Source organism: Cibotium barometz, chromosome 25, assembly GCF_041138505.1.
Source record: "Cibotium barometz isolate CiBa-2024 chromosome 25, ASM4113850v1, whole genome shotgun sequence".
Taxonomy (NCBI): domain Eukaryota; kingdom Viridiplantae; phylum Streptophyta; class Polypodiopsida; order Cyatheales; family Cibotiaceae; genus Cibotium; species Cibotium barometz.
Genome location: NC_141070.1, coordinates 23,644,690 through 23,672,230, shown reverse-complemented (window position 1 = coordinate 23,672,230; position 27,541 = coordinate 23,644,690). Strand labels below are relative to the sequence as shown.

Below are 27,541 nucleotides of genomic sequence, written 5' to 3'. Positions count from 1 at the left end.
TGAGCAAAGAAAAAAAACTTAGTAACTTTGGGCAGTATACTCATACAAAGTGTTCTTTAATTAATGGTTTAACACAATAGCGAAACACTCCCGAGTTATTGGTTTGGGCCCTTGAAGCGAAAGAGAATATATACGTGCCCTAGTTTTCGAGACTGGAGACGACAAAGCTAATGACAAAAGCATTTCTTTGTTCGAGTCTCAAAACGAGCGTGCTCGTTTCAGTTCAAAAGGCCAGACAGTATATTTGGCAGCCCGCCTCCATATACATTTACACAGTGGAACTCCTGCCCGGTAGTCCATGAAAGAATTGAAGGTTTCTATATTAAACCTATGGTATGTTTAGCCATTTACAGTCAATTTTTTACACACATCCATGAACTGTACACAATCAACACTTTATTTAGACTGTTGCTGTGCTATGCCATGGTGGATTGGAACAACGTGACTGTAGCTATGTGCCCATTCTTCATAACCTGATACAAATCACAGTTAGTATAGAGCTAACAAAACAGCAGAATCTTGAGAAGCAGCGCCGCAGGTTTAGTAAATGAAAAACTCTATAAAGAGTTGGCAAACCTCGAGAGCAATGTTGCGATAGCTATATACAAACGTAGGGCCAAATGGGTTGCTGACAGAACCCTGTGTCTGTATTGCAGCACGGCCACCATCTCCAAGAAGCTCCTGCATTAAACATTTAAAGAGGCATGGTGGTCATGCTAAGGAGAAACATGTTATAAATGGACCTACAACTAGCTCTTTTGAGTGCCTCCTGTATTGCCCAGGTTTGACATGAGCTCCTTTTCCAAAGCAAATGCAGCTCCCTGTATGCATGAGCTCCTTTTCTAGAGCAAATGCAGCTCCCTGTATGTAAGCGACTCTGTGTCTTGTCACAATACCTTCACTTGATTCCACTTTGTTTCTGGCAGTATGTAGTTTGAAGAGGCTTGATTGTCCCCATCATCAGCTACTAAAAGAAATACACAGCCATGATTAGATAAAGGAGAAAGGAGTAATTTACCTTTCCTTGCATCCAATTAAACCTTCAATAAAAATGTTACATGTGTGTGGAAGCATGACTAGATTAATGCTAATTAAATGATGATTAACAGGCTAATTAACATCAATTACTTAATGCTGCAAATACACAAGAAGACCACAGAATGGACCTAATGTACTGTATATTGCATGAATGAATATATACAATGGATAAAACACAGATCTAGAAAACATCCGGCTGCATCTTACTGTGTGTTAATGCATGACAAAAGGTTACTTGCTGTTCTGGCTGTTCCCAGGCTGAAACTGGCTGCTTAAGAACACCCTTCTTTTAATCCACAGCTTGAGAGTTCGAAAGAGAGAAATAAAGACCTAGAGAGGAGTTAAGGAGAGAGAGAGAGAGAGAGAGAAAGAGATAACTGTGTTTTTGATGGTTAATCATTTTCTTGTCGGCACCGGGCCTATGAGACCATAGATACATCGAGGATGGCAGTATGTTTACAGAGAAACTCATCAAAGCCCCAGGGGAGGGCTACCCAAGGTGAAGGGTTATAAGCCTTCAAAGGTTGGGCACGCACCACTGGAGGGGTGTCTAATTCAGGAGTGGCATGCTTGTTTCCGCCTCATCCGAGACAGATGCTCACAGTGGTCAGATGGGATGACGAGGCCTGCATTATGTGGATGAGATTAGCCAGGCCTGGCTTGAGTGTAATGCATATTGCAGTACCGGAGAAATCAGAATTTACACGTAGGGTGACAGAGAGGGGAGACCACATATGCATTATTATTTGCAAATATTGTTAAGTTCTCCCATATATATAATGGGCTGTCCAGATGGCCACAATCTGACAGCCTTAACATGTTTCCCACATAGCGGACATACACGTGCCAGACTAGTCTATACCACAAATGTCACACATCCCTCGGCCTACATCATTTTACCTCTTTTGATTCTCTCAATGTCACTATGGCTCTATAATGGTGAGGATCTACGCATGGAACAATGTGCCCACCGGCACCACGTCTTGTTTTTTTTTCCAGGAAAAAGATTCTATTAGTTACCGAAAAAAACAGCCAAAATGGCTAAGTACGAACCCGTCCCCAAATGGGAAACGAGAGTCAAAATGTATAAAAGGGGAGGATGCTCTTCTCCTCCGGCTAGGAGGACAAGGCTATCTCATACAATGGGGGGAGAGGGAAACAACCACATAGGTGGTCTAAAATGCCAAGTGGGCTCACCACCACTATCTGTAAGAAAGGGACCGTGCCGCCAGATCCTCAAGAAGGCCTCCCAACGCTTCCGCCTGCGTTCTAAGCCACCCTGAAGCTGCCGCCGCTAACCATGGAGGGTGTGAATGATATCGAGCCATATGCTCCGGATAGACTCCGCTGCCGGGGCGAGGGTGCCCTCGATGGCTTCGCTGCATCAAGCTCTCCATATATGCCACGCAGCTGTACTGCTGCAAATCTCCCATAACCTAGAATGTCGAGCGACCTATAGGAGGAGCTGGAACTGGCACTCCAAAAATACATAGGTGAGAGACCTGAAGGGCTAGTCCACCACCTTCCTCCTCATATGGCATGACGATCACGGCCTCAATGGCCCAAGCAACTATGCCCCATGTAACAATACACGCGGGGACCCAATCCATAGTGAAAATGGGTACGATCCTCTGCCAAAACTTCCGAGCCTTTGAGCAATCCCAAAGACAATGACACTGAGACTCTTGGAATGGCCACACCTCTGAGCTTTGAGCTTGGATTTATTTATTTTTATGTCATATTAGAATCACTATCTCCCCATACAGAGGCCAAGAGGTTCATTGTTCATCTCACCATGCATGTGGATTCATGTTGGGATTGTGAGAGGGCAATTCAATGAACACTCCACCATACACGTGGATTCGTGTTGCGATTGTGGAGTGAGTGTTTCATTGTTTCCACACCATGCTTGTTGATCAGAGTTGGGATTGTATGGGAGAACATGGGAACTGTTGGGATTGGGAGAAAGGATTGCCAGAACTATGGAGAACCAACTTTTATGTCACCATGGTTTGTGCTCTTGAATGGCACCAGTTTGTGTGCATAGCACATGTTTCTGTGCGAGGCACTAGTTTCTTGTGCATGGCACTTATTTAAGTGTCTTAGCACCTAGTTGGTGATTTTCATTGGCATATGATTATCTCATTGATATTGGTGATTGAGACACAATTGGCTCTTGTGCCTGTGTATAGCATATCTTCCATGGAATTCTCGCCCATTTCTTTTGGGACAAGATTTTGATATTGATATTATGGAGACTTATTTAGTCTCACCCATTTCTTTGGGACATGGATTCTTCAGTTATATTAGATTTTTGAGATTGTCTGGTCTCGCCCACTTGATGGGACATGATTATATCTTCAATATATGGCTTGAAGCTTAAAGTTGTGGACAACTTTTAAGAAGCTAGGGAGGATGTCACCAGCCTGGACGTTTCCCAGTATGAAAGGGGTCTGGTGGACTCCAGGATGTCTAAATATTTGGAAAGTACAAGCTTTGGGAATGGGGGATTATCCTAGAATACAAAGGACCACACTCCTCAAATTTAGGAGTTGATATTTTTGGCCCGACTCTGATGGAAATTCTGTTCGCGTCATTACATCTGGAATTGAGTAGATACCAAGAGTTGGCAAAGTGCCTATGACAGAATGTCTACCAGTTGGGATATTTTTAGAGATAAAGTTTATGGAAGAACCCATCTCTTAGATTGGGACATGTGGCAAGAAAGTGGACCAAAGTGAGACAAGTGGCCTGACACTTGTTAGAAAGTGAGACAAGTGGCCTCACACTTGTCACTTCAGCTATTGTGTGGCTCTCCACTTGTCATTGTAGCCTTCTCTTGCCATCATGGGAGGCCTAAATCTATAAATTGGAGCCCTTTCTCTTCATTAAGGGAGGCTCTCTTGCTGCACACTAACCTCTACCACTGTTACAGGCTACCCTAATGATGGCTACTCTCTTTCTCTCTCTTGAAGGCTGCCCATGAAGAATACCAACTGTTGGGGACTGTTTTGGAGGCTTCCATCACGAAGAAATACCGATGGCAAGGGTATTTAATCATTTATTATGATTTCTAGCCATTGTACTTGTTGTACCAGCTTTGTACCTGCTGTACCAACCATTGTATTGACTGTACCAATCCTTGTACTTGTTGTACTTGTTGTACCACCCATTGTACCGATTGTACCAGCTTCTGTACTTGATATACCAACCACTATACCTGATGTACTAGTCATTGTACATGCTGTACCAACATTTGTACTTGCTGTACCAACCACCATACCTGTTGTACCAACCACTGTACCTACTGTACCAACCACTATACCGACTGTACCAACCATTGTACCTACTGTACCGACTAAATGGAGAGTTGTACTTGCTGTACCAGCTCTATTGCATGAAGACCCGTGGTTTTTGGGGAAGAATCAGTACCCACATGGAGGTATATGGGTTATGTTGTTGGCTCAGCATTTCTACAGCCTATGTTCCGGCTTGGTTGCCTCGTGTTGGGCTGTGTTATGGCATTTGTATATGGATAATCCAGCATCTCCCGAGGGGAGAGTAAGGCCCTCAAAGCTTGTACATGATATTATTCTCCTTGGGTAATAAAATACTCCAAGGGAGGGGGTCGGCCCATTCCGGCCTCTATGCGGTGTCACACGTGCAAGCTCCATTTTCAGCATTTGTGGATTTTTTGTCCATCTTTTATGTTTTATGCAAAGTGATGATGGATATGTGTTAAGGCTGTGGCAAGGTTTAAATGTTTTAATATGCATTGATGGTATCAACAAGTGTGTCAAAGGCCCTAGTCCCCCGGACACCTGCCGCGAGTTACAGTTGTAGAGGAAGAGTTCTTTGCTTCTTCATCCCGCTTCTTCTTGTGACATTGGGGAGACTTATGACCCTTCTTGCCACAATAATCATTCAATGTCCTTGTTTTTAGAAGATTTGCTTTTGTCTTTATCCTTGGAGTTCTTGTTAGAATCCCCTTTCCCTTTCTTTTTATCTTGCGCTGCCAAAGCTCCATCAGAACCACCAGAGGTGCCAGTCCGCTCCTCAAAGCGAGACTCAATCTACATAATGGAGGGGAGAACTTCCTCCCAAGTAACTGGAACAGGATGAGAAGAAACAAGAGACTAAAAATAAGCATCAAACCTCTCTGGAAGCTTGGAGAGAAGCCCTATAGCCATATCCTCTGTAGAGATATCCTTGCCACAAACAGAAAGCTCGTCCCGGAGATCTTTCATCTTCGAGATGAAAGCAGATAAAGATGGAAAGGTGAAAATTGATAAGTTCATAAACTGCTTTTCCAACGCTAAAATCCGACCCGGAGACTTAATCTCGTAGAGATCTGCAAAAGCCTTCCAAACTTCATGTGTAGTACGGGAGCGTCTGTTTGTGCGTGGTCTTGGAACACCAGTGGGGCGCTCTCTGCGGATTCCAGTGAAGGCACGGGACCGTAGAGACTAGACTTCTTCAAGTGGATCGCTCTCCTTCGAACGTCTACTTCAAGTCTCTTGTTTGGTAACTGTATTCATTTCAATTGTACATGGACATCATCTGGTTCATTGAACCCATGGAGCATTGTATCACTTAAATACTCCCAATAATATATCATATATTGAGGGGGGGGGTCGGCCCGTTCCGGCCCCAATGCTGGTGTCCATTGATCATCATTTCATTTCATTTCAGTTTTCACTTGTTATTGAGTTGTCCATTTATATTGTGATATTTAAGTTGTGCAATTACGCGTGTGGGTGCCCAACGGAGTCTCTCCCACTTGACGGGATCGGTTTCAGCTGCCCCAAATTCAGCCCTATTTACAGCCCCTTAACCTCTGCGTTTTTTCTCAGATTTGCAGCCCTCTGGTTGCTGCGTTTTCTGGACAGCTTCTGCTGATTGCTTTCCCTTCAGTTTGGCTTCATCGCTTGCAACCAGAAGGTAATTTTCTCATCAGCGTTTTACTTCTACTTGGAGTTTGGATCTAGGCGGCCTGTTTTTTCAGGACAGCAGCCCCTCTTTGGCTGCGTTTTCCTCTCCGGTGGACATTCCCTTCTGCAGAGGGGGATTGTGGTGGTTCGGGCTTTGGTGGCACCCTACCTGTGGAGGACACTTTTTCTTCTGAGATTGTGCATATTTCTGAGATTGAGCCCAAGCTTTTGTGATGGCTGCCTTGACTACTCTTCATATGTTCTCTGAGTTTGCAAAGTTGGATGGTTCCAACTACACCTTGTGGAAGGTGAAGGTGAAATCAGCCTTGCGTGGCATGGATCTTTTGGATTGGCTTGTTACACTTGCCAATGCCACCCCTCCCACCCTTGCTTTTGGTGGTGTGACTCACGCACAGATTGATATTTGGCAGGCAAATGATCGTTGTGTTTTCTCCTTTTTGATGTTGAGCTGTCAAGATTCTGTTCTCTCATGTGCGTACAACAGATGCTAACGCCTGGCTCTCCCGATCTCAGCACCCATGGACCGTGGTTCTCCAGAAGCTTGGGCTACCCGGCACCGAACGGGTGTTAGTAGCAGAGAGTCGCACTTTGCATCAATGGGCAAATAATTCTTGAACTTCACAAGGTATCTCCTAGAAAGCTTTCCTGCAGGTAGCTTTCTCTCCTTGTGAAAGACAATCTGTTCTAGCTGGAGGATCTCCTCAAGCTCATCAATCTCTGGCGGATCTTCTGTGACAGGCTCGTCAAGTTCTGGCCCGACGTACTTCCGCAAAAGACTCACATGAAATGCATTGTGAATCTTCCAATGACTAGGTAAGGCAAGCCTCTATGACACTTCATTGATCTTTTGAATCACCTTGAAAGGTCCATAATAGCGAGGAGAAAGCTTAGGATATGATCCTTCTCGTCTTGGCCTCTTCTGACGCCTAGCTTTCTCAAATTTCAGCAAAACCCAATCACCTTCTTTGACTTGCATGTCTCTTCTATGCTTGTCAGCAGCCATTTTATGCTTATCTTGTGACCTTGCAATGGCTGTCCGTACCTAAGCAAAGGCTACATCCAAGTCACGTGCATACTCATCAGCTGCAAAAATCTCATCCTTTGTACGAAGGATGGGTGGCAAGACCACTCTGCCATAAATAATCTCAAACGGGGCCTTTCGCATGAAGGCATGGATCATATTGTTGTAGGCAAACTCAACAAGTGGAAGATACTTCTCCCATGCAGTCTTTTGATCTCCCACATAACACTTCAACAAATCCAACACGGCTGAATTTGCAGCTTCACTTTGGCCATCCGTTTGGGGATGATAAGCTAATGAAACTCAAGTTTAGTGCCCATGTTATTAAATAAAGCCCTCCAGAAGAGGCTCGTAGTCCTGGGATCTCTATCCCCAACAATGGATTTAGGCATACCATGATGCTTGAAGATGTTAGCAAGAAAAAGCTTCACCATATGATCGACTTTAATGGTTTTCTTGACGAGCAAGAAATGAGCTTGCTTGCTAAAACTGTCCACAATGGTCCAAATAGCATCATTCCCATGCTGGGATCTAGGCAAGTCCATAATAAAATCCATAGTAATACTTTCCCATGGCTGCGAGGGAATAGGTAATGGCTGAAGCAAACCTGGAGGTTTTTGCATGTCAAATTTTACCTTTTGGCAAGTAATACATGCATGTACATATGCCTCAATGTCTTTACGCATGCTTGGCCAAAAGAAATATCTCTCAATCATGCATGTAGTAGGCATGATACCTCTATGACCAGCATAAGGTGGAGCGTGATATTCCTCCATAACCTTTGGACGCATATCCTTCACCACACATAAGCAATTTTCATTCATGAGATAGCCCTCTTTGATCACATAAGAGGCATGAGTGTGACCAGCCATCAAATCAGTCCAAATATGACAAAAATCAGCATCCAAATGATACAAATCACGCATAGTAGTCAATTCCCCATGTGAGGCTACTGAAATTGCAGCCACATATGGCCTCCTGGTGGACAATGCATCTGCTACCAAATTCTTCTTTATTGCTTTATTAATATGGATGTGTGATACAAATAGGGATGGAATCTCCCTCTTTGCCAGTATGATCAACACTACCCTGCATATCGGAAACTGCATGCACATTAGGCTTAGACTGCTTGTCCTCTTGCATTTTGCTTACGTTTGGGACATTGCCGAAACATATGCTCTTTGCTTCCACATGCAAAACATTTCCCCTCTTTCGCATATTGCTCCCTTTGCTCAGGAGTCAAGCCAAACCTATTCTTCTTGAGCACACTATCCATGGATGAGGTATTTTCAGCTTTACCTCCCTTCTGGATCTCCCGAAAACTCTTTTTAAGTGGCTGTCCACCTTTTTGCAGATTTGGGACAGCCTTATCTCTGCCCTTTGAACCTCCTTGATCTTGCTTAATTTTGAGCACCAATTGCTCCGTAGCAAGAGCAGAGGCTATAAGCTGTTGCAAAGTGTGTTTCGGTGCAATTCAATGCCCGAACGATAAGCTGGTTGGAATCCGGAGCGAAACTTCCTCTTTCTTTCATCCTCAGTGATTAGCATAAAAGGAGTTACCTCAAGCAACACTTTCCAAAACTTATTAACATACTGTTGCACACTTTCATTATCTCTTTGCTCAAGTCTATCCCACTTTTGGGTGAGAGTTTGCTCCGCATTAGGTGGCAAGAACTGGGCATAAAATCTGTCCTTAAACTCTTTCCAAGTGCAAATGGGGTCTTTGGTGGTCTTTTCAGTGATCCACCAATGAGCAACGGTCCCCTTCAAGAACATGCTAGCATGGCGTACTTTAGACTTCTCAGTGAAGTCCTCATTACTAAAAGCAATATCAAACTCTGCCACAAATGCTAACACCTTGGAAGCATCATGCTCTCCATGAAAAACATCAAACTTAACGGACTTGTCACCTGCTTTGAATTCCTTGAGTTTTCTGGCATGAGGCTCATGGTTCTCTCTTTTTCTTTTCCCCTTATCCAACAGGACAGTCCTATCCGCATGGGCTCCGGGCCATCATGGAAGTTTCATGAAGCACGGTGGCATGTGCTCCACGAACCTGAAAATCAGATGCATGTGACCTTCCTGCATAGGGCAATGTCTCTCCATGAGACAACTCAGTTGGCAAAGCTCTTCTAGTGGCAGACCTGTCACCCCCTCCATGGGATACATGCCTTGAATACATGTGACCATCATGCCCTCCACGAGCACTAGCATACATATACCTGTCACCCTTTGTGCCTTGTGGAGAAGATGCATGACGAGAGGTGGCTGTCACCTCTTCCCTTTGCATAAATGACCTCAACCTTTGAGATGCGGGATCTCCATGCTTCAAGCGAGGTGGATTTCTGAATTTCAGCTCTCTATCTTTCCCCTCTTTGATGTCACCTTTGCGGACGAGGTAGGAAAGTGCCAACTCTCTTGGCTTCTTGCCCACTTCTCGTGCCATGGGCTCAAAAGTCATGTCCACCATTGCATCGGCTTTCCTTGCTTCAATGGCACTTTGCCCATGGGGATCTTCATGCAAAAATTTCAGCTCTTGCTCTTTTGCCTGCAAAAGCTTTCTCATATGCTCCAATTCAGCCCTCATTGCATTAGGCTCCTCTTCTTGCATAATTGTCTTTCCACGATATGGTTGTCCCCTCGAATCACTATCAAGGGGCTTGTGCCTTCCCTGAAAAGCAACACAACCACGCGAGGCACTTGATGGGCCCCTCGAATTAGGCACTTCCAAAGGGTTGCCTTGGCTGTCCATTGTGTTAAGTGTGCTAGAAGCGGGGTGTCCAATACACAGGTTTGTTTCCCCACTAAGAAGAGGGAAATAACCGTACTCTGATACTCAAGTGGGAGGAGACTCTGTTGGGCACCCACACGCGTAATTGCACAACTTAAATATCACAAAATAAATGGACAACTCAATAACAACTGAAAACTAAAATGAAATGAAATGATGATCAATGGACACCAACATTGGGGCCGGAACGGGCCGACCCCCCCCTCAATATATGATATATTATTGGGAGTATTTAAGTGATACAATGTTCCATGGGTTCAATGAACCAGATGATGTCCATGTAGAATTGAAATGAATACAGTTACCAAACAAGAGACTTGAAGTAGACGTTCGAAGGAGAGCGATCCACTTGAAGAAGTCTAGTCTCTACGGTCCTGTGCCTTCACTGGAATCCGCAGAGAGCGCCCCATTGGTGTTCCAAGACCACGCACAAACAGGCGCTCCCGTACTAACGCCTGGCTCTCCCGATCTCAGCACCCATGGACCGTGGTTCTCCAAAAGCTTGGACTACCCGGCACCGAACAGGTGTTAGTAGCAGAGAGTATCCCTTGTAAGATTTACACCAAAGACCTTTGCTTGAATCTCAATCCACTCACCTTGTAAAACAATGAATATGGCTTTCAGTAGTACTAGGCACCCACGTATGAAAAGAGAGAAGCCTTTATTATTGCTGTTGCTGCCAGCTTGAGAGATGGGGGAATGAACTGTCAGCAGCTGCCCGACAGTACGGGGAGCTAGAGTCGCTTGTGCGCAAGCTAGATAGAAGTCCTGTGTGTAAAACCGCCTGCAACGTGAGAGATGGGAACCTGTACGCAGCCACGCAGCCGCCTGTGGGCAAGCAACAGAGGAGACCTGCGCAGCCACCTGCGTGCAGCCGCTTGTGCGCAGTCGTCTCTAGCAGGATGAAGAGCTGGCTAGGCGCAGTCGCCTATGTGAAGCCGCTTGCAAAGCAAGTTGCAAAGCAAGGAGAGAGATGGGAGAAGAACCTGTGCGCAGTCACCTACAAGGCAAGAGGATGGTGGCCTGTGCGCAGCCGCCTACAGAGCAAAATGAAGAGAGACCTGTGCGCAAGAGCAAGCAGAGCCGCCTGTGGGCCAGCGTCGAATCCCAAAAGGTGGTCATGCACAGCCGCCTATATACAAGAGTATCACGCCTGACTTGCATGGAGGGGCACACGACGAACAGCTGGTCGGCCCACCTGAATCGCATGGAGGCAGCCAGTTCCGAAGTCCCAAGGGGGGGTGGGTAGGTGGCCATGCACCCACCCCCACACACATGATTAAGTGAGGGGTTCCCTCCCCACCATGGCCCATACGTGGGTGCCCACCCTACCAAGGGCACTATGAGATATTGGGGAGGGTGCCCACTCATTAATGAGTGTGAACCTGCAACCTTATAAAAACAAAGCTTAAAAAAAGAATGCTATAAAATAAACAAATGCATTACACTTACCACCTGTTCACACGCAACAAAACTCGTCAGAAGACAGAGCAAACTTCACGACTCACTGGCAGGCGTCCCCGCTCGGTAAGTGGCACGTCAAATAGGCAAACACAAGAATACAAGTCACGCGAAGACAGTTCCAGGCATGCACACAAGAATACAAGTCACGCGAAGACAGTTCCATGCATGCAAACATGAATGCATGTGCAAACAGTATCATGGACATATCTCCCGTTCATGGAACAAGTACTAAACATTTCTGTCGGGCACAATGATGGCACGACAGAAAACATAAATCCCGGTCTTCCTATGGAGTGACAGTCCCATAGGTAAGACACAGATCCAAGCACGAGCCTCCCTATGGAGCGACAGTCCCATAGGCAAAACACGGCACATATACTGGCTCTTCCATGGCGTGACAATCCCATGGATAGAACACATTCCAGGTCATACACGGGTGGCACCAGTCTGGCTCCCGTCCATACAACACCATCCTGCTAACACACGGGTGGCACCAGTCTGGCTCCCGTCCATGTTATGCAAAATACTGGCCCCTTCACATGAGACACCGGCCTGGCCTCAAGTGAACGAGACACAAATCTGGAGATGGACCAAATGGTCGGCCAATTGGTGACAGCAAACAGAGGGAATCGTTGAACCGGGAGCGATGATACCATGAAAGAGTGCACAGAGCAGAAGCAAATAAGCACTAGAGTGTGCTGAGTAGAGAGTGCAAGAGAGAGAGAGATATGGAGCAACTATGCTGAATATACTGAAGTGATACAGTTCGAAGCAAGAGACAGAAGTAGTCTCATAAGTGAGGGAGCAAAAGATAGACTAGGCAAGATACAAAACTGAGAGGCCAGCCCACCTATTTAAAGGTGGGGAGAGCTGGCCGACTGGAACTGCAAAAGCTGGCTAACTGGAAGAAAAGGCATCCAGGCTGGGAAAAATCCCAAAAAAATATATAAAATAAGGGTGGCCACAGTCCACAATCAAGGGCCATGCAAAAGGGACCAAAAGGACACCAGACATGGGCAGAAACTGGGGATGAATGTGCTAACAGCATCATCATCATTGAGCATTGCCCCAATCGGGGCACGGGGTCTATGAGAACAGACAATTGAGGCTAGCCGTATGGAACAACAACGGCACTATGTGGTCTGACCCAAAAGGGATGAGCGGGACTCTCACAGATAGGGACATCATCTTCTACATAGACACACCAGAGCCCCAAGAGGGGATTACCATACATAGCGGTATAGTAGCATCAAAGACACCAGAACACAACCATAGAATGTAAGCACGGAATAGTCTCAAGGCCTCAAGTCCACGTCTGAGGAGCTCTCTCTCAAACACACTCATAAAGTCACTTGTATAGGCCTCCTATAACCTAGGAGCCAAATATAGCACATGTCTCCTACCCCCACTTAAGATGCCTTACCCATAGGCTATGGTTAACCTAACCAGAAGGTCTTAACCTTGGTTAGCCATGGGATGTACCCCCCTTAAGAACCATTGATGTCCTCAGCAAAGTATCCGGGGAAGTGACTCTTTAGACTAAGCACTGACTCCCATGTATCCTCGACCACAAACTGTCCTTTCCATTTGATCAAGTACTCTGAATAGATGGTATGCCGAGACCGTCTAGAACCAACTCAAGTTCCATTGGAATATACCTAGTCATGTCCTTGAGATTAGGGATCTCCTCCACTAGCACAATCTCATCACCTTCACCCAAGCATTCCATTAAATGACTGATGTGAAACACAGATCTTGATTCCAGGAAGTAGTGCTAACCGGTAAGCCACATCACTAGTAATCTTCTTTGCGATCTCGTAATAAGGACCACAACATCAAGATCATCGTCTTGGGACTTCAAGATATACGCACATGCCTTCATGTAAGACTCTCAGGGTCTATCGTTGGCTAGCGTAATACTCAACATGATCCTGGGCACTCTTTATGCTTTCCAATGCACATGGCATACAAATGGACTGTCTCTCCCCATTTCAATGCAGCCTAGATTCCCCCTACCTCAACCTCTGGCGATAGAAGATCAACCGAACATCCGGTTAGATCTACTCACTCTACACATACACCGGACGTGAGAGCCCCCGTCAGAGATGTAAGTTATACAGAGATCATATCTTGAGATGTACTTGATGGATCTCATATGACACAGGGATGTACTAAGGCACCACGCTGAAAGAGGCCTAGCCTCGATAGGACACCTCTCAAAGAGCCATCACAAATTTCTTCACGTACAAGCATCCACATCTGAGTCCACTACCTGTACTAGTGCCTTTGCTCCAACATCACAACCCACCACCCATACCAACGCGCTTTAGCTAAGCACCCCAGAGGAGTTCTCAAAAGCAAGCTTGATCTATCTTGCAGGCCATCCAAAGCACCATGAACCTCCTTCCAACAGAGGCAGATCCAGGAGATTCTCCACTGATATGACATGCTCCCATCACAGAGGGAGCCCAACATTCCCTTTGCCATCAGATCAGTTCTAGCTGATGCGGGTATCATCATTAGCTGATCACGGCATATCTCACTCTACAAAGAATCATCTACTAATTACAAGTACATACACTAGTGTTAGATGTTTTTTCTTTCAGTTTTCCGTGGCTCGGTATACCCGTGGTACTATTGTATCACTCTTGGTCTCATAGAGCCTTGGGGCCTTTCGTAGACGTTAATGTTACTTTCTTTCTTTCTTTCTCTTTCTCTAGTTTTGGTTTGGGGGAAGAGGAGGAGAGAGAGAAAGAAAGAAAGAAAGAAAGAAAGATATATTACGCGTCTACTAAAGACCCAATGGGCCTATGAGACCAAAGTGGTACAATAATGTCCATGGCATATCTCATCATGGAATGGAAAATAAAACAGAATGAAAACATAAATATAGCTATCTCACTGGGGTGATACAAAACTCTCCATGGAAACTCGTCATGGAATACTAAGAACATAAAAACATGGGAGCAACATCAGCTCCGAGTAGATGGTATACCACTCTCCAAAATGTCAAGCATGGGGTTGACGAGTATGGCAGAGAGGTCTCCCTCAGCTATGTCACGTGGAAAGGTAGCTCGATGGCGGTGGAGCATGTTCTAGATCTGGACCTGATGAGGTGATCATGACCGACGGGGGAGTCGAGGGCGTCAGGCACGTTGGAGTGTAGAGGCTCGGTCAGAGGTAACTCCTCTCGGGTGAGGTAGGTCCAGAGCAGCTCGTGGAGGGTCCACAAGATCCACTATGTTGGTGTCCTCCACCTCCTGGGTCCGGAAGAAACTAGTGATGGTTGGCTGCTGAGGGAGGGGGCGGGGTGGCTGGGGCCTATGTCTCAAGGTGTCCCTGTGTCTGCGGAGCTCAAGCAGGAAGAGGCCCAGGCAACGTTGGTCGTGGAAGTCAATGATCCTGGAGAGTGGACCGAATTCCTGATGAAATAGACAATGAAACCTCCCGCGGATCTCATAGTATACTATGCAGCGGCATATGTAATGCTCCTCCGTCTCAACCTCTGTGTGGCATAGTCGGCAGATCCTCTCCTCTCTAGGTGTCCGTACGAGCTTCCCGGCTCTAAAGATGCGCTTAGCTCTACTTGTCTCCACTCTGAGGCGGTGGGAAGAAACCCGTATCTAGCCAATCGCATGACATGGGACATGTGAATACTCAAGTAGCCCGGCTGCTAGATGAATCCATCCTCAGTGAGTGTGAGGAAGTGGTCTCCGTAAAAGTGCATCTTCGTGGGGAGCTCCGGGGGTGTGATCCATGTGCAATGTGTGTAGAGGCTAAGAAGATCTGACGTGATAACCCGGTTGGTATCCTCGTGAGACAGCCGGAAAAAAGGGGAGTCCAAACTGTACTGAAGGGGGGGTAGGCGGTCCATGCAGAGCCCGTATACTGAGAACCAAGTGGAAACCAGTGCATACCATACTCCAGAGTGCCCCTCAAGTGCTAGCTGTCTGGACGACTCTAGGGTAAGCCTCGTGTACCTGTGGGGATCCATTTGACTGATGGTACATGACTGTCTGGAAGAGTGCCTCCACTACCATCAGGGCTGCAACAAACTCTGCTTGCATAATCTGGTGCGGGACTGATGGTTTGCTACGGATCATACGGGACAACATCATGACCTGGGGCCTCTCAACTCGCTGCCAATCCTCGTCGGAATCTGGCCCCCAAAAAGCTGCTCCAGACATCAAGGCTGGTGTGACGAGGGTGTCAAAAAGCCAGCCCTTCGTCCTGGGCTCTTGGAAATGTGCCTAGAAGCACTGCCGCTCAAGTACGCTCAAGGCTGCATATCCTCGCGTCACTCTGGCATGTGCTGCGGGAAGCATGGTAAAGTGTGGGCCACTGAAAGTGACACCAAGGTAGACATAGGATGAGACAATCTCCACAGGATCCCCTCTATATGTGAAGCTCAATTTGGATGTGACGGGGCGAGAGGTATTGAAGACCATTACCTTGGTTTTACCAAGGTTAACAGAGAGGTCCCGTTGAGTGCAAAAGTCATGTAAGGCATCCAACTGTCTCTTAAGCCCTTCGACTGAGTCTGAGAGGAGGACAATGTCATCTGCATAAAGTAGTTTGGAGATCAATATGCCTGCCAGTGTGGGACCAGCCCCGCCTAATCCATCAATGAAGCTCAAGATCTCATCAATGTAGAGGCCGAAAAGAGTGGGTGATAGAAGGCAACCCTGTTTCACCCCAATGGTGCTGGAAATCTCCTGTGATGTACCTCCTGGGGCTCTCACTCATCCGGTGACGGACTCATAGAGGGCGATGATGCTCCAAACCATGTCAGATGGGACTCCGATCTCCTGTACATGGTGTAAGAGGCGGGCTCGGGGTACAGTATCAAAAGCTTTGCGGAAATCCACAAAGCAGCAGTCCTCTGGTGTCGTGCTCTACCCTCCTCGATGATGGCACTGAGGGTGAAGATGTGGTCAAGGGTAGAGTAGCTCCTCCAAAAGCCAGCCTGTCCTGAGGCTCTGCATCCCTGGCTCTCTGCAAATGAACTGAGCTCCGCCTCTAGCACTGATCCATAGAGCTTGGCCAATGTGTGGCCAATCATGATCGTCCTATAGTTATTAGGATCAAGTGGATCTCCAGCTTTGAGGATGGGGCTGATGGTGTTGGTGGACCAAGAGGGTGGAAATCCTTCACAAAGGGCTCTATTGAACATGTAGGCTAGTAGGGGCGCTAGGGTATCATGGGCATGCGAGATGTACTCGGCAGTGAGTCCCTCATGATCTTGGGCTCGCCCATTGCGTAGTCTACGAAAGGCCTTGAGGACCATGCCCTTTATGAAGAAGGTGGAGGTGGTGGGGCAGGTGGGGGTAGGGGTGGCTGATGGGGGATATGATAGAGGGAGCGTGCATAGGAGTGCCATGTGTCTGGGCAGGTGATAGGTGTGGGAGGGCGATGTTCTCGGAATTTCCTCCATGCCTCTTTGCAGTTTGGCCCTAAGAAAAGTCGGTATAACTCATCCTCTTTCTAAGCATAGAACTCCCGTTTCTTGCGTCGGGTGAGCCGTTGAGAAATCCGTTGCGCTTGGCGCTTCGTGATTTGCCCAATCCGTACCTCATGCTTAAGACAAGAGCGTGTGGCCCGACAATCGTCATCATACCAACAGTTCTGGGGGCATGGAACCGCAAGGTGGCTTGGCGGTAGACCGCCGCATGCATATGAAAGAAGCTGTGGCGGATATGTGGAGTATGGTGGTGAGTTGTGTTGTGAGGGTGGATAGGGGGACAGTAGGTTCCACATCCTAGAGTTGGCGGTAGATGTGGTTGGAATAAACAAGGTCAAGCTCGTGATCAAAGAGGACCTGAGTGTAATGTGAGATGGGGGGAGGTGGTGGAGGGACGGGTGGTGTGCAGGTAAGAGTAAAAGAGAGGTAGGCATGGTCAGCTTCAAAAGGGGGTGGCGGAATGGAGAAGTCGGGGATAAGGTGTGCCAAAGCCAGAGATCCCATAAGGTAGTCCACAGTGCTAGTACCTCCTGAGCGAGGGAAGGAGGTGAGGATGCCGGAGGAGGGCCATCGGGACATCCCGTTTTAGATAACGAGACCATGTGCAGCTCCCAGCTCTAAGAAATATCTCCCGGACACTCTGACCACCTCACGGTCCTGTGATGATCGCTGCAGCCCTATGTCAATGATGTCCAGCTCCTGTAGTCTGATAGGGTCGTCTAGATCGAGTAGTGGGACCTGCTGACTTCCTGTCCTGGCGTTGAAATCCCCAAGTAGGAGGACTTCCCCCAGTTGAGAGAGAGAGGGTACAGGACGGGACGGGACGGGACGGGGCGGGGGTACACATGTGCGTGCATGCATGTGTATATGGGCAGCAGAAGCGAAACCTTTGTAAATTGTCTTTATAACAATATAAAGAAGAGAGCATAACCTAATCATAAGCAGTAGGCATAAACAAAGCCAAAAACGTGTAAAAAGCTGGAATAGACAAGAAGAGTTGAAAAATGACGGAATCTTACAAGATGAACAATGAATAATAAAGTTGCACTTGACATAAGAGTTGAAATCAGTATGGCCTGGAAAATTTGTGTGCAGAACAAATTTCTTGATACAATTTGTCTGAAATTATCAAACACCAAAGCTCATAAGGTTATCAAAAAAAGAATGGTGAGCATGCTATCAAAAACCTTATACCATAGAGTGGACAAAAAAAGCACCTGGCCATCAAACAAGATATCAATCCCTCGTGAGAAGTAATTATAAAAATAGTCCCCACATAACGTTGTCCTTGGTTTAGACTCAGATGCTGAATGGATCACCATTGGGTCCACCTATTACAGGTCCGCATTTTTATAGATAAGAACCAAAAATTAAAGTAATGCTTAGTTCAAGCTCAAAATTTCCCAGCCTTCCTTGGAATCGAATGATACCTGCTTTTTGTGGATCCCACAAGGTCGACCTAGCTCCGCCCAAACATCCTGAATATCAATTATACTACCATGAAGTGTTATTAATCAATCACCTAGTGTTTTTTTTAATCGATCTTCAAGTGTTCAAAAAAAATCATGTGTTCAAAAAATCAGAAGTTTTTAAAATCAGTAGTGTTAAAAACAATTATTAAAAACAACCGCAATCTATAAATTTTGAGTGTGTTCACAATATGCAACACATTTGTACTGCCTCATGTTACCAAGTAAATCCAAAAAAGGATTTAATGATATACCTGAGGAGATGCACCAAAGGTTAAGTGTTGGCCTCCACTCGTAAACAAGATCTCCTCCCCAAGCTACACAAAACATCACAACTACTTAACTCAAGAAACCACACAAATGGAATATTGTTACAAGTTGAATTGCACTCATAGCTAGTAATGTTGGAAACATATCTACCAAGGGCACACACTAGCAATAACTTACCATGTCATACACTCTACACACGTGTGTGTATGTATAAACCCGTGCACACACGTGCGCATGCATTTATGCCTATGCCTATGTATGTACATTTGTATGTGTGTCCGTGTATATGTGTGCATGTGTCTGTCTGTCTGTATGTATGACTAACACTTGAGAGGATAATGATGTTTCTTTTCTCTAGAGGAGGATGATGTTTCTTTCCTCTATGTTTTAACAGTGAAGACAGGAAGTGAAAGAGAAGAGAGAGGAGGCAACCTTGGCATGCACTTCCTCAAGATAGAGGTTTCCAGCAGGAAGCTGTGGTGGTACAGCCTTCTTTAGTGACGACCCAACTCCCACACCGACTCCTCCGCTCCCTATCGAACTGTCGTAAACACATACTCGCGACACCACGGGCGTGGTACTGTCCGGAAACTCGAGAGGTAGCTCAGCTGTCCAAGAAAAAAGCAACAGCACAATCCTTTACGTGTTTGCATAATTTCACAAATGAATAAAAGATACTTTGTCCATTTAATGCCTACCTTCCCGACCTTGGCAACTTACAGCATACTGGGCCGGTATTGGAAAAGCAAATGATAGACCCTGGCATCCAATGGAAAAACTCAATAATTCCAAATATTGATATCAAGTACAGGATATAAATGGTCCTCAAGTCACATAGTGAGACACAAAAAAATTAACATAAGGATGCAGTGAGATCAATACGGGGTAAAAAAGGGTGTATGTACATCGCTCCGTGTCATACATTCCAGGGAACGTTGGACCAAAGAGGGAGTAAACGGCTACAAATGTGGCTGCAATATTTGCACCACTGGAAAAAAAAAAAGAGAAAGCAAATTTAGAAAATAGATGTTGTTTTGAAATTTAAAAAATCAAACCAAAATTGATGGATGGAAAAGATATCATAATATATATCCATAACCTTCATGCATGAACATCTCCAGCATACCCGATTGACGATGTTGCGTATCGCATTTGAAGTTGTTGCACATCAAAAACCTCTATGAGACGCAACCTCTATTTGGGGGGGATAAGCATAAAATAGAATCAACCCACATTTTCATAGAGCAAAACAAGATGTGTCCAAAACCAGACTACAAAAACAAGGATATGTGAACTCTTTTCTGATACCTGAGAGCGGGGCTCGAATCGTAAATGGAACCCATGGTTGGGAAAACTAATCACTAGATCGTACGATAATGGCTCCTGTATGCACAAAACAACAGCATTTAGAAGAAACTTACCAACATAAAGCAGAAAAAAATCAAGTAGCAAGCATACTAAATTATGCTTCCTGAGACAAGAGTTGACCCTTTCTTGCGAGAGAAAGTAGATCACTTCATATAAAGAGGAGCATTTTCAAGACCCTGATCATGTGAGATGGGATTACAGATGCCAAAACGTAATAGGCACAGAATTTTTGAGAGGGGCCAGAACAGGAACACCATGCAGCAAGGTAGGGACGAGCTGGGAGAAGAGGAGAGAGGGGCAAGGAAAGCATTTGAGAGGAAATGAAAGCAAGCAACTTCATATATCGCCATATCAAGCACGCTATCATTGAGGTGAGGACCGTGAGGTGTGCCTTGCTTTATGCTCTTGAAAGTTGAGTGACGAGTCTTAGTCATTCGTGGCATGGAAGATTAAGTTACTTATTTAAATGTTTTGGCATGTATGATGTAGGTTGGCCCAGAAATGTGGTGCAAGTCATCACCGACAATGCATCAAATTGCCGACGGATGGGTCGCTTGTTGGAGAGGGATTATCCCTCCATAGTGTGGACACCATGTGCGTCTCATTGTGTAGACTTGCTCATGGAGGACAGGGGCAAGTTGGAGTGGATGAAGAAGATAATGCGGCAAGCCACCTCCATCGTCACCTTTTTCACCTCAAAGGTGAAGGTGCTTGCCATGTTCCGCGCACATAGCACCCTCGAAGCTTCCACCACACGCTTCGCATACATGTGGCTTCTCTCGGAGAGGCTATATGATGTGAAGACACACCTTCGCCAAACAGTGGTTGGCCTGGAGTGGATGGATTGGGATCAGAGAGAGACAAGTGACACAAAGGACATGCAAAAATTGTGCTTGCGTGAGGATTTTTGGCCCGAGGTGCGGAGCCTTGTCATTGCCATAACCCCCTTTGGGCCTCTTGGTCCACTTCGTGCGAGAGGCCACCACCGAGTTGCGTGCTTGTTCTTCCCTCGATGAGGACAAGTGCAAAGATCTTTTGTGCATTAAGGATAGGAGATGGAGGTGGATGCGACGACCTATCCATGGTCTTGCCGCCTTGCTACATCCAACCTAAAAATCACCCGCCCTCTTCGCCAACATTGAGTTGCTAGAGGACCGCAATGCCTTCTTTTTTAAGGCATTGCCAGAGGAGTTCCATGGGAAATTCATGGAGGAGCTCATTAGCTATAATTACCAAAGAGGGGGAACTAAACTTGGATCAGGAGAACCCTCAACCCGATGGGAAGCCTATTGCGGTTGGGCAGGAGGAGGTTGAAGAAGTGGAAAAATGTCCAAACTCTCAGCCATTTTATGAAGCAGTTGCAAGACCATGTGATACTCCTACAGCGGGCAATGCTTGGATCAGCCCCTACTCCACGTACGGTTGCAATCGCGCCTTCTTTCATGCCGGACGCTTTTGCGGGCGAGAAGGAGAGGACACACGAGGTTGTAGACTCTTGGCTCCCCTGGTGGAATGTGCACTTCAAGTTTCACCCTTTTCTAGATGCCCGAAAATTCAAAATGGTGAGGGGTCTCCTAGAGAGGAAAGCCCTTACTTGGTGGAGAGAACTCAGGGATAAACCCGCTTCTCGAGCGGATCTTGAGACACAGTTTCACGACGAGTTCCTCCAGGCAGGGGACGAGTTTGATGTTGTGGCCAAGTTTGCAAACTTGGATATGCGCAACATGTCTTTTGACACGTATCTACATAGTTTCAGGGAATTGCACTCTCAAGCACGGCATACGGATGCTACTACTTTATGCGGATTCTTTATCCATGGACTTACTCAAGATCACAAACTCCAAGTGAGGATGCCATCAAGTATGCTAGGATTTATGAGGAGACCACGGTGAGCCAAAATCACAAACAACTCTCTCACCTCAGAGATCTCACACTCCAAGCAATTCTGAACAGGGTTCCATATGTAAACGTAAGTTTAGGTTTGGCAAGGCTCCACATAACAATCAAACCCAAGCTTCGTGTGATTCCAATCCGAAGAAAGAGAAGAAAATCCACCAAGGTCTCCGAACTTTTCAAGATGGTAGGTGTTTCATTTATGGCCAAAAGGGCCATATGAGAGCAAACAATCCACACGTGAAGAAAGCACCCAAGGCAGCTCATGTGAAAGAAGTAAAAGGTAACCCTAGAATCTCTTCCATTGATACTACAGTTCTAGATCTGTCATGTGCATGACATGCTCATGTACCTTCTTAGGGCTCATCCAGAAGGGGCAACCAAAAAAAGAGCAGTAGAACCAGAAGATGGAGCATAGGGTGCTGAAGTGGCCAGTGTGGGACAGTTTGCTGCACCTAGAAGATGTCGGCTGAAGACAAGAGCCTGTCGGCTGTACTAGATCATGGCGGCTGCAACAAGCGCTTTAGGTCATGAAGAGGCGCAGCCCGACTAGGATTTATTGGGGCCCAAGCACCAGTCGGCAGCAGTCGGCCAACTCGTCCATTATTCAAGAGCCTATAAATAGCATAAGATGCTCATTGTGTTAATTCTTTATGAGTTGGATCCTTAGGGTCCTTAGAGTAGGGTAGATTTTGGTGATGTTCACCCTGTTTACAAGGCAGCCTAGGGCTGTGGACTGAGTACCTTTTTGTACTATATGAATATACTGAATTTCCAACATTTCTCTCTCTCTACTCTCTCTTCATGTCTGCGTTTTGCATCAGCATGTTTCCAGTAGTGTTTAGGGCTGAAAGAAGACCCCCAGAGCTTCCGCGTGTTACAAGATCATAGTACCTACAAGGTGTGTAACTTCAACATGTCAGTCTTTAGTCCCAATGATCTCATACGGATGTATGGGAAAAGATTGTGCACATCCTTTTTAACCCTGGTAGTACTCACAACTTTGTTAATGCCAAGCTTGTGTAAAAGTTGAAAGCGGAGACGGAGCCAAGTGATCATGTTTACCGTGTGAACCTAGCGGCGGGGCATGGCCAAATTTGGGACCAACAAGTTTCTCAATTGCCGATCTCCATCCAAGATTATACAGAGGCCCTACATTTTTTTATAATGGATCGAGATAACGTTGATGTTATTCTAGGAAAGGAATGGTTTTATAGCCATGATGTTCATGTCGATTGGAAGGGTCATACTTTGTCCTTTGTTATGGAGGGTCTTCCAATTTGTCTTAAGGGTGATTTTGCGATCCCACCCTCTACTTTTCTTAATTTAGCAAAACTTGATAATATAATTGAAAATTCAAATTATGAGGTGTATCAGTGTGTTCTTGATCCCCAATTTAAATACGGGTAAGTTGGATGCTTGGGAGACACAAGCTTTAGAGGACATTAAGGCGGATTTTTCCCGATGTCTTCCCTACTGAATTGTCTTATGGTTTTCCACCTAGTAGGTGGATAGATCATAAGATTGATTTGCTTCCAAGGGTCTGTGAGTCTAGCACCTTACAAGATGAGCCAACTGGGAGAGAATGAGATTACCCGACACGTGTTAGAATATCTCCGGATGAGACAAATATGCGGGAGTAAATCTCCCTAGGGACGATACTTGAGGGATGTGTGAATTATAAAAAGTTGAATAAAGTTACGATAAAGAATAGGTATCCTCGATCAAGTACATTTGTGACAGACCTGAATTGAAAGGAAGAAAGATAAGGTGAGCAGAGCTTATGCAAGACTTTGATGTGGAGATTCAGTATAGAAAGGACAGTTTGAACCAAGTTGCAGATGCTTTTTGAATCGGATTGGAGAGGTGAATCTTTTGAGTTTCACCGAGATTAGTACTGACTTGTTGATTCCTTGAGAGGGCTGTGTCTGAAAAATGGTGGTTGGTAGTCGATACTTGACCTGGAATAGATTATTGTTTCGGGATAATAGAGTCTAGATTGTACTGAGATTAGGAGGAAGATTCTTTATAAATATCACGACTCTCCTAGTGCAAGTCATCCGGGGATACATCAGACCTATGACTTAGTAAAATGGATGTTTTACTTGCCTAAGATGAAGATGGAAGTCCAAGACTATAAGATGATTTGTCATCAATGTCAGTTCGACCGTCTTAGAGCTGGAGGATTGTGACATCTTCTAGAGATTCCTTTTGGGAAGTGGGAAAGTATTTCCATGGATTTTATTGTCGGATTGCCACGAACCAACAGAGGGCATGACAAGCTAGGATGCAAACATCTGAACAAAATTGGCAACGGGGCTACTTGAGAATGGGGGACCTTGCCAACGCTAAGTTTTGGTGACTATGAATGCCGCCATTTACATGTGCACACACACACACATGCTTGCATACACGAGAGATCAATTGAGTTAGATGTTATGCTCCTTGGTCTCCCATGGCTACTGTGCACATTCCAATCAATAGGTCTCCAATAGGAAGAGTGGCCAAAGCCTACCCCCCTCCTTACACACACACACACACACACTACATACACGCATGCTTGTACACGTAGACAGCATATACAACATACAGAGAGCCTCATTTTCAAAGGCACCAGAGGTATAGCTTACTGGTTTATGTAAACAAAATACTAAGAAGAGAATTAATTTTTTGTTCTTTTCGGAATGACCTCATCGTGATATTTGACTTGGACGGCATCGAAGGGATGTTGGTCCACGTATGCAAATGCGTCACACACAGGCATCCCTGTACGGCACATCAAAGTGTACGATTTCTAGGGTTTCAGAGATGGGAAAAGAAAAGCTTACCAGATTTGGAAAAACTGTGCGATTAGAGTTTAAGCTGTGGGAGTGAAATGTGTGATCTTACCAAGACGGAAAGGTCCGAGGCCCGCCCCAGGCATCAAATCAAGCGTTATGGTGCCCATGACGAAGAAAGCAGGGAGATTCGCGCACACAAAACTCCAGTCGCAATTTTTTTTTGTTTAAATTTAGAAAAAAAAAACCGCCCCCCCTCAACGTTATATGTATCTTATCACAATACTTTAATATATTATTTATATGTTTTTCTTTATATTCAACGGGACATGCTAAAAAATAGCTAGAATGATGGCATCTTCACCTTTTTATTAATTATTTAATGCCAGAGAACCTTAGGTGAGACTAAGGTTCACAACCTTATACAAATCCATGTGCCACATAGTCGATAACCATGTGCCCAACATGGCAAAGAATGCATCCATAGGAAAATGTTCCATCCCTAAAGAACATATGCTTGTGTTGACACCTGTGGGAGCCAAAAGAACATAGCTCAAAGTCAACGTCGTCCTGATCAAGTGTGAACCAATGCTATCGTCCACTAAAACACCACTCAAACAATCGAAGACACAATACGATGTGTCGATGTGAGTAGAAGCACAATCCGAACCATGCACTACATCCTCAAGTGCAAGATCCTCTATGTGTGCGTGATCCATCAAGATAGAAGCATGATCAATAGGATCACTGTAGACCTCAGCATCACTGGAGATGGATAGAGTGTCTACACATGAGAGGTAAGTAGAGTCACAAACCTTGGAATCTGCAAGATCACTAAGGTCACCCCTATAAGAATGATCTATACACTATCACATGTGTCAGTGGCATCATGTGCACGTGTATCACTATCAGTATGTGTGTGTGCGATACATCAATATCATCATGTGTGTGTGTGTGCGATACATCAATATCATCATGTGTATGTGTGTGTGATACATCAATATCATCATGTGTATGTATGCATGATACATCATCATGGTCATTTGAATCTGAGTCAACATAGTCTACATCCTCAGAAACATAATCGTATGTGTATGTATGCATGATACATCATCATGGTCATTTGAATCTAAGTCAACATAGTCTACATGTGTATGTATGCATGATACATCATCATGGTCATTTGAATTTGAGTCAACATAGTCTACATCCTTAGAAACATAATTGTAGCGGCTCAAGAGTGTGGGACACTCAAGCAAGGTGCCGTAATAAGAAGGCTTGTCCCATGCGAACAATGCCAAACCATCCGTATCGAAGTGGCAAAGTAATGAAATAATGAAAATTGCCATGACCACAACATCTAGATCATCTGTCATGTACACTCCCATCCGTATCGAAGTGGCAAAGTAATGAAATAATGAAAATCGCCATGACCACAACATCTAGATCATCTGTCATATACACTCCCCTCATCAAACAAATACTTTTAGAGATCAGGTAGTATCAATACCTCGAGCTCAAACAACCACTAATGGCATGAGTAATCCACTGCATCATAGCGTGAAGTTGGTGAGTGAAGGTCTAGAGGTCTGAGTCTCGAAGTGCCAAAGGTATGTGTGAAAGCGGTGAAACATATGTGGTATAAGGCACAAAATGGTAAGTTGAAGTAGTAATCCTGTAAAAGATAGTGCCCAACTTGATCTCATGCAATCAGGATCGATAATAAAATCGAAACGATGTTGATGTCGATAATGGTGTGTATAGTGCCGGTCATAAGAGGGATAGAGGTAGTAAGAAACACCTAAAGCAACGAGCGAACACTCCCCACAAAGCACACAATATGTGTAAACATACTCTCAAAGCACTAAATGTGTGAACAAAAACTAGAAGTCCCCAAGGAAGCGCAATCGTGTGAATAAGGCCCACAATACACCAATGCACGTGAACAAACACTAATAAAAGCATGAAATTGTGTGAACTTCTCCCACAATGCACTAGATCACACCACAAATGATTGTCCCTAGTAAACACAATAAAAAGAACCCCACAACACGCAAAATTATGTTAAGTATGAACAATTCCCAATAAACCAAGTGGTTTGTGTGTGTGTGAAGCGGCCAAAGATAGTGACTGGGTGCCCACAATCTAAATGGACAAGGGACTTGGAGGTGTAAAAAGACCAAATTGTGGGAAAGCCCTAAGGTGTGGACAAGAAGGTGTAAAAAAACCTAAAAGTTGAAGACTTTACAAAGAACTAATACTTTCTCAGGCTTCTGGCGGCAGTGTTTTTTTTCCCTGCCTTCTTCTTTCTTTTTCTTCACACCACTGGCGGCGGGGTGGGGATATATTTCATGCGCTCCCCCTTGTCCTGTAGTAGCGGGGGAGTGCACGGAACACTTTCCACCTGGAGGCTGGAGCCCCCTCTCACGCCAACTCAGCAGAACCAAGCTCACGCTGGCAAGTTTCATCCTCCTCTAGACTAGAATCGTTGACAGGGTTGATCAATTCCAGCTTCAAGCACCCATCTTTTCTTGACACTATGAAATACTTGTGGGTTGGGGCTTTCACCTCTTGCAGCACAAACCTTCCGTCTCTGCGGAGGGAGCGAAGGCAGTAACCAGCACCACATGCTCCAGGAGCCTGACCCCTCTTGTCACAGTAGCTTTGCATTGCCAAGGAACTCAGAGGAGGGGGGAACCTTCTCCTGTGTCCCCTTCCCAGAGACGAAGCAAGAGAAAAAGCACCACCTTCCCAATCACTCTCCTCGTCATCGGATCTATGACAGCTCGACTCACAATCAACAATTGCATCATGAGCATTTGCCTCATTTTTTACTAAAATGGATGAAAACTCGCCCATCTCTGAAACCGATGGTGTTATTACACTTTCCAAGAGATTTGAATCTCTCCACAATGCGCCTCGAAGGAGCTTGAGATTGAGACAGATTGTTTTGACCAGGAGAAAGATTAGGGTCGGCATGAGCCAGATTAGTGATGGTATGAATAGAGTGGACATGGCTGGAGGAGCCCTTGCGAGA

The 27,541-nt window shown here is 45.5% G+C and overlaps 1 protein-coding gene across 4 annotated transcripts; it reads right to left on the bottom strand.

The window, feature by feature from the left end:
• Window positions 1-43: 43 nt before the first annotated feature.
• On the bottom strand, window positions 44-24,764 carry LOC147624368 (PHAF1 protein At3g51130-like). 4 transcript variants are annotated; one of them, XM_086819356.1, is made up of 14 exons: window positions 24,617-24,764; window positions 24,417-24,493; window positions 19,775-19,849; window positions 19,593-19,660; window positions 19,349-19,454; window positions 19,174-19,225; window positions 18,899-19,074; window positions 18,451-18,513; window positions 18,158-18,205; window positions 17,945-18,058; window positions 17,747-17,846; window positions 897-967; window positions 577-681; window positions 44-473 (listed from the first exon to the last, which is right to left on the bottom strand). In XM_086819356.1, the coding sequence occupies exons 1-14, from the start codon at window positions 24,672-24,674 to the stop codon at window positions 417-419; spliced, it is 1,170 nt and encodes a 389-aa protein (XP_086675482.1). In that variant the 5' UTR covers window positions 24,675-24,764; the 3' UTR covers window positions 44-416. The 4 variants fall into 4 exon arrangements, with proteins under 4 accessions (XP_086675482.1, XP_086675480.1, XP_086675481.1 ...); XM_086819354.1 differs by having other exon boundaries at window positions 19,165-19,225; window positions 24,617-24,761; XM_086819355.1 differs by having other exon boundaries at window positions 897-964; window positions 19,165-19,225; window positions 24,617-24,761.
• Between the last annotated feature and the right edge of the window lie 2,777 nt (window positions 24,765-27,541).

Bases quoted from the DNA above. Each gene is read 5' to 3' on its own strand.
- LOC147624368 (XM_086819354.1), bottom strand. From the start codon at position 24,674: ATGGGCACCATAACGCTTGATTTGATGCCTGGGGCGGGCCTCGGACCT. The intron at 19,661-19,774 runs GTATCAGAAAAG...CCCCCCAAATAG, and splicing joins GATTCGAGCCCCGCTCTCAG to AGGTTGCGTCTCATAGAGGT. The intron at 19,226-19,348 runs GTATTGATCTCA...ATTGGATGCCAG, and splicing joins CATACACCCTTTTTTACCCC to GGTCTATCATTTGCTTTTCC.